Source organism: Lagenorhynchus albirostris, chromosome 1, assembly GCF_949774975.1.
Source record: "Lagenorhynchus albirostris chromosome 1, mLagAlb1.1, whole genome shotgun sequence".
Classification (NCBI taxonomy): domain Eukaryota; kingdom Metazoa; phylum Chordata; class Mammalia; order Artiodactyla; family Delphinidae; genus Lagenorhynchus; species Lagenorhynchus albirostris.
The window spans coordinates 130,201,849-130,214,802 of record NC_083095.1 but is presented as its reverse complement, the minus strand read 5'-3'; the positions used below and the strand labels follow the sequence as shown (position 1 = coordinate 130,214,802).

The following is a 12,954-nucleotide window of genomic DNA, read 5'->3' as shown; positions in this document are numbered from 1 at the left end:
TATTTACCTCCCATGTTATATATAAGGTATGATATAAGCAAAAATAATGGCTGAACATTTCCAGAAGTATACGAGACACACTAATCTTTAGATTCTGGACGCTCAACCAATTCTAACCAAGTTAAATGAAAATAAATCCACACTTTAGATACATCATAGGGACATGCACAGGGACAATAATAAGTTCTTAAAAATAACCAAAGAAAAATAATATCACCAGATTACCTGCAACGAAAGGACAGTTAGATTGACAGCTGACTTCTCAACAATTAAAAATGGAAGATAATATCATATGACATTATCAGAATAACTATCCCCAAGAGTAAAGTACTAAGTAAAACGAATATTAACCTAGACATGAGATCACCAAACTATGGCTCACAGGTCAGATACAGCCTATGTTTATGTGGTCCACAAGCTAAGAATAATTTTTGTATTTTTCATGGTTAAGAAAAATTTTAACAATATTTTATAACACATGAAAATTATATAAAATTCAAACTTCAGTGTCTACAACCAAAATTTTATCACAACAGTCACACTCACGTGTTTACATGTTGCCTATAGTTGCTTCCACTCTACAACTGCAGAGTTGATTTACTTGTGACAGACAATATATGGCCCATGAAGCTCAAACGATTTACTACTGGCCCCTTAAAAAACAGTTTGCCAACCCCCAATCTGAACTCTTACACAAATCAAAACTAACGTTCACGAACAATAGCAAATTTTAAGAGGCTTTCAGACAAATAAAATTTGACTTTTTAGAATCCCTAAATAAACTTTTAATGGACATATTTACATTAGGAGAAAGGAAAACAACCCCAGAAGGAAGGAGTGGAACAAGCAAAGGAATTGGTAAAATATGGACATATATTATAAGCATCTACTTACTGAATAAAACAAAGTATAATTTGTGGTGCTGAACTGAGAAACACAAAAACTAAAAAACTGAATGGCATGAATTGGCAGAAAGCAAAGGGTAACAAAACATTCGATGATCCCTGTATTATTCAGGTTTACGTTTGAACTTTAAGTTAAATATCTATTATTTTTAAGAATCTGGATACTCACTTAAGGAAGATTAAAGTAAGAAAAGAAGAAAAAAATGAAATTCTCTAGTTAAAAGGCAGATTATCAGAATGGATTTTTTTTAAATCTAGATATATGCTATCTGTATGCAGATATCAGAATGCGGAGAAAGCTCTGACCCTCTGAAGATGCTGGGCTGGCAGGTTCATGCTGCTGATTAGCAGGTGTGTTAACAAGCTTTCTAGAACCTATCTGGGGTGAGAAAGAGGGCTGTGGGGAAAAAAAGACTTCTAATGTTAAGAATAGCTAAGGAACTTCCCTGGTGGCACAGTGGTTAAGAATCCACCTGCCAATGCAGGGGACACAGGTTCGATCCCTGGTCCGGGAAGAGCCCACATGCCACGGAGGAACTAAGCCTGTGAGCCACAACTACTGAGCCTGCGCTCTAGAACCCTCGAGTCACAACTACTGAAGCCCGCATGCCTAGAGCCCGTACTCTGCAACAAGAGAAGCCACCGCAATAAGAAGTCCACACACCACAACGAAGAGTAGCCCCCGCTCTCCATGGCTAGAAAAAGCCTGTGTGCAGCAACACAGACCCAATGCAGCCAAAAATAAATAAATAAATGAATAAATGTATTAACAAAAAAAATCTGGGTACTCTCTTAAGGAAGATTAAAGTAAGAAAAGAAGGAGAAAAAACGAAATTCTCTGGTTAAAAGATTATAAGAATGGAATTTTTTTAAATCTAGATATATGCTATCTGTATAAAGAAACATATAAAACATAAGGTCAAAGGAAAACAAAGTAAAAGGATGAGAACAGATACAGCAGGAAAACAGAAGCAAAAAGAAAAGTAGCAGTATTAGCACTGAGACAAAATAGACTTCAAGAAAAAAACCCTCATCAGGAAAATGAAAACAAATTAAAATAGACTGAATATTAAAATGGAAAGAGCAAATTTTAAAAACTTTAAAAAATACACTCTACATAGAGAATCCTAAAGATGCTACCAGAAAACTACTAGAGCTAATCAATGAATTTGGTAAAGTAGCAAGATACAAAATTAATGCACAGAAATCTCTTGCACTCCCACACACTAATGATGAAAAATCTGAAAGAGAAATTAAGGAAACACTCCCATTTACCACTGCAACAAAAAGAATAAAATACCTAGGAATAAATCTACCTAAGGAGACAAAAGACCTGTATGCAGATAACTATAAGACACTGATGAAAGAAATTAAAGATAATACCAACAGATGGAGAGATATACCATGTTCTTGGATTGGAAGAATCAACATTGTGAAAATGACTAAACTACCCAAAGCAATCTACAGATTCAATGCAATCCTTAACTAACTACCAATGGCATTTTTCACAGAACTAGAACAAAAAATTTCACAATTTGGGGCTTCCCTGGTGGCGCAGTGGTTGAGAGTCCGCCTGCCGATGCAGGGGACATGGGTTCGTGCCCCAGTCCGGGAAGATCCCACATGCCGCGGAGCGCCTGGGCCCGTGAGCCATGGCCGCTGAGCCTGCGCATCTGGAGCCGGGAGAGGCCACAACAGTGAGAGGCCCACGTACCGCATAAAAAAAATTTTCACAATTTGTATAGAAACACAAAAGACCCCGAATAGCCAAAGCAATCTTGAGAAAGAAAAACGGAGCTGGAGGAATCAGACTCCCAGGCTTCAGACTATACTACAAAGCTACAGTAATCAAGACTGTATGGTACTAGCACAAAAACAGAAATATAGATCAATGGAACAAGACAGAAAGCCCAGAGATAAACCCACGCACATATGGTCACCTTATTTTTGATAAAGGAGGCAAGAATATAAAATGGAGAAAAGACAGCCTCTTCAATAAGTGGTGCTGAGAAACTGGACAACTACATGTAAAAGAATGAAATTAGAACACTCCCTAACACCATACACAAAAATAAACTCAAAATGGATTAAAGACCTAAATATAAGGCCAGACACTATAAAACTCTTAAAGGAAAACATAGGCAGAACACTCTATGACATAAATCACACAAAGATCCTTTTTGACTCACCTCCTAGAGAAATGGAAATAAAAACAAAAATAAACAAATGGGACCTAATGAAACTTAAAAGCTTTTGCACAGCAAAGGAAACCTTAAGCAAGACGAAAAGACAACCCTCAGAATGGGAGAAAATATTTGCAAACGAAGCAACTGACAAAGGATTAATCTCTAAAATATACAAGCAGCTCATGCACATCAATATCAAAAAAACAAACAACCCAATCCAAAAATGGGCAGAAGACCTAAATAGACATTTCTCCAAAGAAGATATACAGACTGCCAACAAACACATGAAAGGATGCTCAACATCACTAATCATTATAGAAATGCAAATCAAAACCACAATGAGGAATCACTTCACACCAGTCAGAATGGCCATCATCAAAAAATCTACAAACAATAAATGCTGGAGAGGGTGTGGAGAAAAGGGAACCCTCTTGCACTGTTGGTGGGAATGTAAACTGATGCAGCCACTATGGAGAACAGTATGAAGGTTCCTTAAAAAACTAAAAACAGAACTACCATACGACCCAGCAATCCCACTACTGGGCATATACCCTAAGAAAACCATAATTCAAAAAGAGACACGTACCACAATGTTCACTGCAGCTCTATTTACAATCGCCAGGACATGGAAGCAACCTAAGTGTGCATCGACAGATGAATGGATAAAGAAGATGTGGCACATATATACAATGGAATATTACTCAGCCATAAAAAGAAACAAAATTCAGTTATTTGTAGTGAAGTGATGGACCTAGAGTCTGTCATACAGAGTGAAGTAAGTCAGAAAGAGAAAAACAAATACCGTATACTAACACATATATATGGAATCTAAAAAAGAAAAAAAAATGTTTCTGAAGAACGTAGGGTCAGGACAGGAATAAAGACACAGATGTATAGAATGGACCTGAGAACACGGGGAGGGGGAAGGGTAAGCTGGGACGAAGTGAGAGAGTGGCATGGACATATATATACTACCAAATGTAAAATAGCTAATGGGAAGCAGCCACATAGCACAGGGATATCAGCTTGGTGCTTTGTGACCACCTAGAGGGGTGGGGTAGGGAGGGTGGGAGGGAGACGCAAGAGGGAGGAGATATGGGGATATATGTATATGTATAGCTGATTCACTTTGTTGTAAAGCAGAAACTAACACACCATTGTAAAGCAATTGTACTTCAATAAAGATGTTAAAAAAATACATAAGGTAGGGAATGATTACTTCCAACAAGATATAAAAGCACAAACCAATTAAGAAAAGATCTAAACATTCAACTACATTAAAATTAATAACTTCTGGGGACTTCCCTGGCAGTCCAGTGGTTAGGACTTGGTGCTTTCACTGCCAGTGTCCCTGGGTTCAACCCCTGGTTGGGGAACTAACACCCCATAAGCTGCGCAGCTCAGCCAAAAAAAATAATAATAACAACTTCTGTTCCAAAGAAGAAATAAAGACAGAAGACTAAGAGAAGATATTTGCAATACAAAACAAAACCAAAAAATGACAAAGAATTAACAGCCCACAACTATAAATAACTATAAATCAATAAGAAAAACAAATAATGAGGTAGAAAAATAAGCAAAACATACTAACCAGGCATTGCACAGAAAAGGAAATGGAAACAACCAGTGATGCTCTGCCTAATTACTAATCAGGGAAAGGTAAATTACTATCACATTAAGACCTCATTTCATATCCACCATGTTGACAAAATTTAAAGCTATATCAAGGAGCAACAGGAGCTGGTGGTAGAAGCATAAATTGTTACAATCACTGCAGAACCTCCCATAAGTTATAAAGTTGAAGATGTACGTAGCCCAGAAACCAGCAATCCACTTCGAGGAATACCCTGGGGAAATTCTTAGATCAGGAGACATATATGAGTGTTCATAGCCAGGTCTGAGATACTCTTACTCCTTAAATTTTGCACCCTAAGCGCTTCAGTTGCCTTACCCTAGTCCTGGCCCTGTTCATAGCAGCATTCTTTTTTTTAAATTAAAAACTAGAAGGAAAAAAAAAGTTGAACTTACAGAAACAGAGAGTAGAAAAGTGCTTGCCAGGGTTAAGGATGAATGTGGTCTAAGGATCTAATGTATAACATGGTGACTACAGTTGATAACATTGTACTGTATAAATGAAATTTAAGAATATAGAATTTAACTGTTCTCACACACAAAATAGTTATACATGTGAGGTGATGAGTGTATTTAATTAACTCAGTGGTGGGAATCCTTTCACTGTGTGTGTGTTTATAAAATCCTCATGTTGTACACTAACTTTATTTGTCAATTATACCTCACTAAAGCTGGAAAAAAATCAGAAATAACCCAAATCTCTATCTAATAGAATGGACATATTGTAGCATTTCCCTATAATGAGATACTTCACAGCATTAAAAAATGAAAAAACTAAACATTAATTTTTTTTAAATCAATATATTGTTTAAGGGTATTAAGTATGATAAAAGCAATAAAGAAAACCAAAAGAGGGACTTCCTTGGTGGCCCAGTGGGTAAGACTCTGCACTTACAATGCAGGGTGCCCAGGTTCGATCCCTGGTTGGGGAACTAGATCCCACACACATGCTGCAACTAAGAAGTACGCATGCCACTATGAAGATCCCGCATGCCACAACTAAGACCCAGTGCAGCCAAAAAATAATAATAAATAAATAAATGAATAAAATTTTTTTTTGCGGTATGCGGGCCTCTCACTGCTGTGGCCTCTCCCGTTGTGGAGCACAGGCTCCGGATGCGCAGGCTCAGCAGCCATGGCTCACGGGCCCAGCCGCTCCGCGGCATGTGGGATCCTCCCAGACCGGGGCAAGAACCCGCGTCCCCTGCATCGGCAGGCGGACTCTCAACCACTGCACCACCAGGGAAGCCCTGAATAAAAAATTTTTTAAAAAGAAAACCAAAAGAATAATTAACATAAAATTGAGGAAAGAGATCATTTTTGACGGAGGAAGAAAATGAGGTAGGGAGACATTTAGGTTTCAAAGGTTTTTTTGTTTTTTATGTATTTATTTATTTATTTTTGGCTGCACTGGGTCTTCATTGCTGTGTGCGGGCTTTCTCTAGCTGCGGTGAGTGGGGACTACTCTTTGTTGCGGCGCCCGGGCTTCTCACTGCAGTGGCTTCTCTGGTTGCGAAGCACGTGCTCTAGGCACGCGGGCTTCAGTAGTTGTGGCTTGCGGGCTCTAGAGTGCCGGCTCAGTAGTTGTGGCGCACGGGCTTAGCTGCTCTGCGGCATGTGGGATCTTCCTGGACCAGGGCTCAAACCCGTGTCCCCTGCATTGGCAGGTGGATTCTTAACCACTGTGCCACCAGGTAAGCCCCAAAGTTATTTTTAATGACTCATTTCTTAACATGTGAGGTAGGAACACAAGTTTTCATTATAGAGTTGATGCTTGAACAACAGGGGTTTGAACCTTGAAGGTCCACTTATATACGGATTTTATTCAATAGTAAATACTACAGTGCTACATATTCCAAGGTTGGTTGAATCCACAGATGCAAGGGAACTGAGGATAGGGAGGGCCACTGTAAGTTTTACTTAGATTTTCAACTGTGCAGAGGATCAGTGCCCTTAATCCCCATGTTGTTCCTAGGTCAACAGCATTGTTCTTTAAAACTTACAAATAACCTTTTATTCATTCTTTTAGAAGTATGATATATTTCATAACAACCAAAAAATCCTCAAAATAAAAGAGAATACATAATTTGTTCTTTTAGCTATTTTATTACCTTGATTTAACATATACAGAAATCTTAATAATAAAAGAAATAACCCATTTTTAAATGGGCAAAAGATCTGTAGAGACACTTCAAAGAGATATAGATGCATAAGCACATTAAAAAATATTGAATATCATTATTCATTAGGGAGATACAAATTAAAATCACAATAACCACTACTACACATCCACTAGAATGGCTAAAATCAAAAAGACTGACAATACCAAGTGATGACAAGGGTGTGGAAAAACTGAATCCCTCATACACTGCTCATAGGAATGTAAAACGGTAGAGTATAGCCACTTTAGAAAACAGTTTAGCAGGTTTTTTTTTAAAACATAAATTTACCATACAACCCAGCAATCACTCTCCTAGAGAAATGAAAACATATGCATGCAAAGATTTGCATGCCAGTAACAATAGTGACATTATTCAAATAACCAAAATCAGGAAACAATTCAAATGTCCATCAATTTGTGGATAAACAAAATGTGTATGTTCATATAGTGGAATTCCATATAGTGGAATTCTGCTTAGAAATAAAAAGTTACAAACCACTGCTAAATACAACAATATGAATGAACCTTAAAACACATACTAAGTGATTCCATTACATGAAACTGTAGAAAAGGCAAAACTATGCAGACAGAAAGCAGATCAGCCATGGGCTGGGGTTAGGATTAGAGATTGGCTGCAAGTGGTTACAAGGGAACTTTCTGGACTGACAGACAGATGTAACTGGATCATGGTGACAATTGTTCAACTATATAAATTTACTAAAGCTGACCAAACTGCATACTTAAAATAGGTAAATTTTATGGTATGTGTATTATACCTCAACAAAGCTGTTTTTTTCTAATATTTATTTATTTATTTGGCTGCACCAGGTCTTAGTTGTGGCATGTGGGATTTTCGTTGCTGCATGCGGGATCTTCAGTTGCAGCAAGTAGAATCTTTTAGCTATGGCATGCGGGATCTAGTTCCCTTATCAGGGATCCAACCTGGGCCCCCTGCATTGCAAGCGCAGAGTCTTAGCCACTGGATCACCGAGGAAGTCCCTCAGCTATTTTTATAATGCAAAAGAACCCTTTTTTTTTTTTAAATCTAACTGGGATTTTTTTTTTTTTTTACTTTGGAGAAAAGTAAGAATCTTAAAGGGTCAAAAAGCATTTTCATGAGTCAGCAATGCTTTCTTCTGCACAAAGTAGAATTAAAATAAATTATAATTTTTTGATGAGTCTCTTTCTCAAAAGATCTTCCAGGACATTCTGAGATACAAAGGATTCTATTAGCCCACTCAATCTCATTCATAACTGGGATATATATAGAATAAGTTCTTTACTTTTTTTGGTTCTTTCATTTTTAAGTATTCTGTGATGATTTATTCATCTAACAAATATCCATGTAGCACTTGATATGTGCTAGGCACTATATCTGAGCCAAATCAACTAGTGCAGTAGTAATTTTTGCTTTCTGTTCTGAAAGGTTTAATCTTTTAATTTACAGGAAGATTGATGGGTATTTATACAAATACACCAAAAAATAGTAATTAGGGAGTTATAAAAATGTTTATAAGTATAAAGCATAGAAACCAGAGTTATTTGCTTGTTTTTTTTAAGATCTCTAAACTATTTATTATATATTCTTAAATAAAACATAAATATCAGTCCCTAGTTTTCCTAAGGAATAGATAATAATCCTCAGTAGTTTGGTAGCATATCAGAATTTCTGTGTGTCCCACCTTGAACTAGTTTTACTCCATTTTGTTGGGATGTCTCCTAGTCTCAAGGCCTTTGCTGCAGAATTCTTAGATTTTTACTTATGAATTTGTTCAAAATTCTCTGAGTTTTAAGTCTTTTAGTCTTCTCTCATCCACATCTATGTATATCCATATATATAGATCTACATGTTTTTCCTTTGTGTCACAAACAGATAACAAAATATACCCTTGTTAAAAACAAGACAACAGGCCCAACATGGAATCGTATTTGCTAAGCCTCACGTCACCAAACGGAGACTTAATTACAGTTTCAGCTCTCCCAGAAATGGAATTTTAAACCAATCAGGAGTCATCTGATCAGCCCTAGTTATATAAAATGACTGATAAACCTCTGCTAACTCCTAAAGGAAAGTGACCTTGCAATAACCAAGGCACTTTTTGTCTGTAACTTCCTTGTTCCTGCTCCTTGTTGCCTATAAAAGTATTCTATTTTGTATAGCTCCTCAGAGCTCCTTTCTATCTGCTAGACTGGATGCTGACTGATTCGTGAATCACTGAATAAAGCCAAGTTGAACTTTCTTTTTTTAACACCCCACTCCACAACTAGCTTTTATTTAAATGTAAACCATGGAAATCTCTCCACATCAACGTATATAGTTCTAACATTCTTTTTAATGGCTGCATACTATTCCTCAGTGTGGGCATATCAGAAGTCATCCATTACCCTACTAATCGGCATTCACTTTGTTTCCAGCTTTTTGCCATTATAAACAGTACTGCAATGAGTACCTTGGACTGGGTCCTTATGTTTTGCTTTTATTTCCATGGGATACAGGTCTAGGAGTGGCACTGCGAAGTCCTTTTAATTCTATTACAAGAATATATCACTTCCAAAAAGAATAAAATTCAAATTTCCATGCAGTGGTAACCTGAAAGATGAGTTACTATAAATATAACACTGCTAGCATTAAACTTGATAATAATGGAAATGATTTGTTAACTTGCAGCTGAAGTGCTAAAGTCATATCAAAAAAAAAGCCGGACTTCGCTGGTGGCACGGTTATTAAGAACCCGCCTGTTAGGCTTCCCTGGTGGCACAGTGGTTAAGAATCCGCCTGCCAATGCAGGGTATACGGGTTCGAGCCCTGGTCCGGGAAGATTCGACATGCCGCAGAGCAACTAAGCCCTTGCGCCACAACTACTGAGCCTGCACTCTAGAGCTCGCGAGCCACAACTATTGAGCCTGTGTGCCACAACTACTGAAGCCCGCACGCCTAGAGCCCATGCTCCGCAACGAGAAGCCACTGCAATGACAAGCCCGTGCAACAAAACGAAGAGTAGCCCCCGCTCACCGCAACTAGAGAAAGCCTGCGTGCGGCAACAAAGACCCAACACAGCCAAAAATAAATAAATAAATTTATTCAAAAAAAAAAAAAGAATCCACCTGCCAATGCAGGGGACACGGGTTCGATCCCTGGTCCAGGAAGATCCCACATGCCGCGGAGCATGCGCCACAACTACTGAGCCTGTGCTCTAGAGCCCATGAGCCACAACTACTGAAGCCCACAGGCTCAGAGCACGAGCTCCGCAACAAGAGAAGCCACCGCAATGAGAAGCCCGCACACCGCAAGATGTGTAGACCCTGCTCACCGCAACTAGAGAAAGCCTGCATGCAGCAACGAAGACCCAACGCAGCCAAAAATAAATTTAAAAAAAGAACAAAAACGTCATCCTCTTTAATACACTACCAGGGATTCAAAAGTATAGAACAATTCTGCCATCACGTTCCTATTCCGTTCATGAACACCTACCTATACCTGCAGTGAGGACTAGAGGATAAGCTATATTTGCAACAATGTCATGTTACCCTTATACCTTACATTTAAGACTATGTAGCTGAAGTATTTTCTTTAGTATGTTTTCAATGTCTAAACTCTAGAAACATTAATCATGCTTTTAATTTTTTTTTAATTCGTAGCTTAACAAAAACTTTGCTTTGGGCCTCCTCCTGGTCTGTATTCAGAGTTTTCTAATTACACTATAATAATTTGATTTCGCTGCAAATGAAGAGAGACTAGAAAAAACAAACAGGCCCCCTGACAAGGTAATACTGGCCTTGCTCCCTAGCAGCCAAAACTAAGTTATAAAACAGTCTGTTAAAGGCTGCTATTTTGTCTCCTAAGTTTTCCAGGGGGGTTTTCAAAGGGCAATAAATCCCGAATAAATAACTAAAGTCATTCTAATAAACGCGCAGAACATGCTCTGAAATTCAATATTAAAACAAGGTAGACACGGTTTCACACTTGGAAATTTATAGAAATTAGATCCAATTATGAATTTACGCCTCAAAATTAACTACTACTGGGTCATCCCGAATTCACCTGAGTTACTCTGTATTAGCAGTTCTGTGGAGTTTAAATCAACAACTAACTCAGGCCAGGTGAATTCCTAAACTTGCGAAAACATGCTCTCGCCCCATCCGCAGAAGGCACTGACGCTGAAAGCTTCCAGGATTTGTCTCATTCAATGCCTAATCCAGGGGATTAACAGAAACTGACTCTGCACGGGCGGTAGTGCTTTCTTTCCAAACTTCATGAGACAGAAAACATGGAGCTAGGGAAAGAGCCATTTCCGATGAAAATATCCTAGAGCACCCCAAGAAATACCCCAGTCCTAGCACAGGCCCAGAGCTGCAAAGAACTCAGCAGGGCCGCAGACGGAGCAGTTCCCGGGAGTCGAACCGTGTTGCCCCGGCCACCCCGAGGCGCTCCAGCCCCGGCCACGCATTTCCCCAGCGGCAGCTGCGTGGGACACAGGCCTACCGCCAGCCCCCCTCTCCGCTCCGCCCGGCCCTGCCCAGCCCCGCCTGGCAGCCGGGACACCAAGCAGAACCTCAACGCTCACCATCTCGAGTCTCTGCTCAGCCATCTTTGCTCCGCCCGCCGCTGCGAGGCCGGAAGTCGGCGGTTTCCCAAAAAACCAGGCAAACGGAAGTCGTAGGATTGGGGAAGTGGGGAGGGGCCTGAGTAGGGAAAGAAGTAGATCGCCGAGCGGAAAGCTTTGCCTGGGAGGCGAGGGTCTTCTGGAAGCGGGGAAAGGGTTGGGCGCTTTCCTGCGGTCCACTTGGCTCTAAAGGAGCCGGTGAGGGAATGCGCAGCCAGTCGTCCCCTTTATCCCGGCCAGCCCCTACCGCCCTACACCATTGTGTGGACGCTGCTTGAGAAACCCCCAACAGCGCTGGGTGGAGTGGCCAGCCACAACTGGGACGGCGGCGCGCCCTCCCGTCGCCTGGCCCTGCTCTGCTTTGATGCCACCCAGCATTTATTTCCAGCGTCTTTCCGGGGGTCCCGGCCCCCAAACCCAAACCCTAAGGCGGAGAACCTCATTCTCGCCTTACATAAAAATTCCCTGTTTCTCGGCTGTTTGTCCAACTAAGGTATTACCCGCCTCATCAGCCTCCCACTTCTGTTTACGCTAGAGTTTGCAAATCCGCTGCTGGTGGGCTGCATTTGAAGGCAGTCTTGTTTTGACTGGAAATACTTAAAAACCAGGAGATCTCGCAAGAAAGCCAGAAATCCGGCCTCGGAATAAATAAAGATCCGACAATGGGCCTGCATTCCTGCTTGGCGGTAAAATAGATCTGAAAACAGCTGCTACTGTAGTTAGGCATTTGTTGGCCTTTTTGCCACAGTCCTCTCTTCCCAGCACACTTCAGCCGTTTTTACATTACCTTTCTAGCCCCTGCTGTGGTGAATTAAATGCTCAGTCTTTCCACTGGGTGATCGTGGAAATACGTGGGCTTTCGAGTCAAACATGAGTTCCGTATGTGACTACTGCGTGACGTGAGCCAGTCATTTCTTTGAGCTTCATTCATTCCAGTACCAGGAGCTATGCGACGAGCGAAATACGCGGGATCCCTGACCTTCGAGTGTAGCGAGGAAGTCACACATTAAATAACGTAAGCAAAGTTTATGAAGAAACAGTTCACTAAAGAAGAAATACAAATGCCTCTTGAACATACGAAAATATAACTTTGCAAGGAAGAGAAAACATGCAAATTAAAGTTTCCAAGAGATATTTTCCACCTCTTACATTGTCAGAGAACAAAAATTTTCATTGAGTTGTGAGTAAACATGCATTCTTCATCTGTGGCTAGAGGGAATGTGAACTGGTACAACCTCCATTGACAGCAGTTTGGAAATTACTACCCAAATTTAAAATGCACATAACCTTTAACTTCTTTATTTTAATTCTAGGAATATATTCTATAGGTATAAATGTGGAAAATGACTTTAAATACAAAGTTATTCAATGCAGCATTGTTCGTAATAACCAAAGCCTGAAAACAACCTAAATGCCCAATAATTAAGGTTAAAGAAATAATGATAAGCCCATACTGTATGGTACAT

At 39.8% G+C, this 12,954-nt stretch overlaps 1 protein-coding gene and 1 non-coding gene across 3 annotated transcripts in view; one reads left to right on the top strand and one right to left on the bottom strand.

Annotated features, from left to right (window-relative positions):
- BBS4 (Bardet-Biedl syndrome 4) overlaps positions 1–11,470 on the bottom strand; it is a 70,633-nt gene extending 59,163 nt beyond the window's left edge. For both annotated transcript variants that reach the window (XM_060153527.1, XM_060153534.1), the window contains exon 1: positions 11,450–11,470. In XM_060153527.1, the coding sequence (XP_060009510.1) occupies positions 11,450–11,452 (3 nt within the window). In that variant the 5' untranslated portion in view covers positions 11,453–11,470. The remainder of the gene's footprint in view (positions 1–11,449) is intronic.
- TRNAV-UAC (transfer RNA valine (anticodon UAC)) lies at positions 5,583–5,655 on the top strand. Its single transcript has one exon. It is a non-coding gene; the product is annotated as a tRNA-Val (tRNA).
- Positions 11,471–12,954: the final 1,484 nt, after the last annotated feature.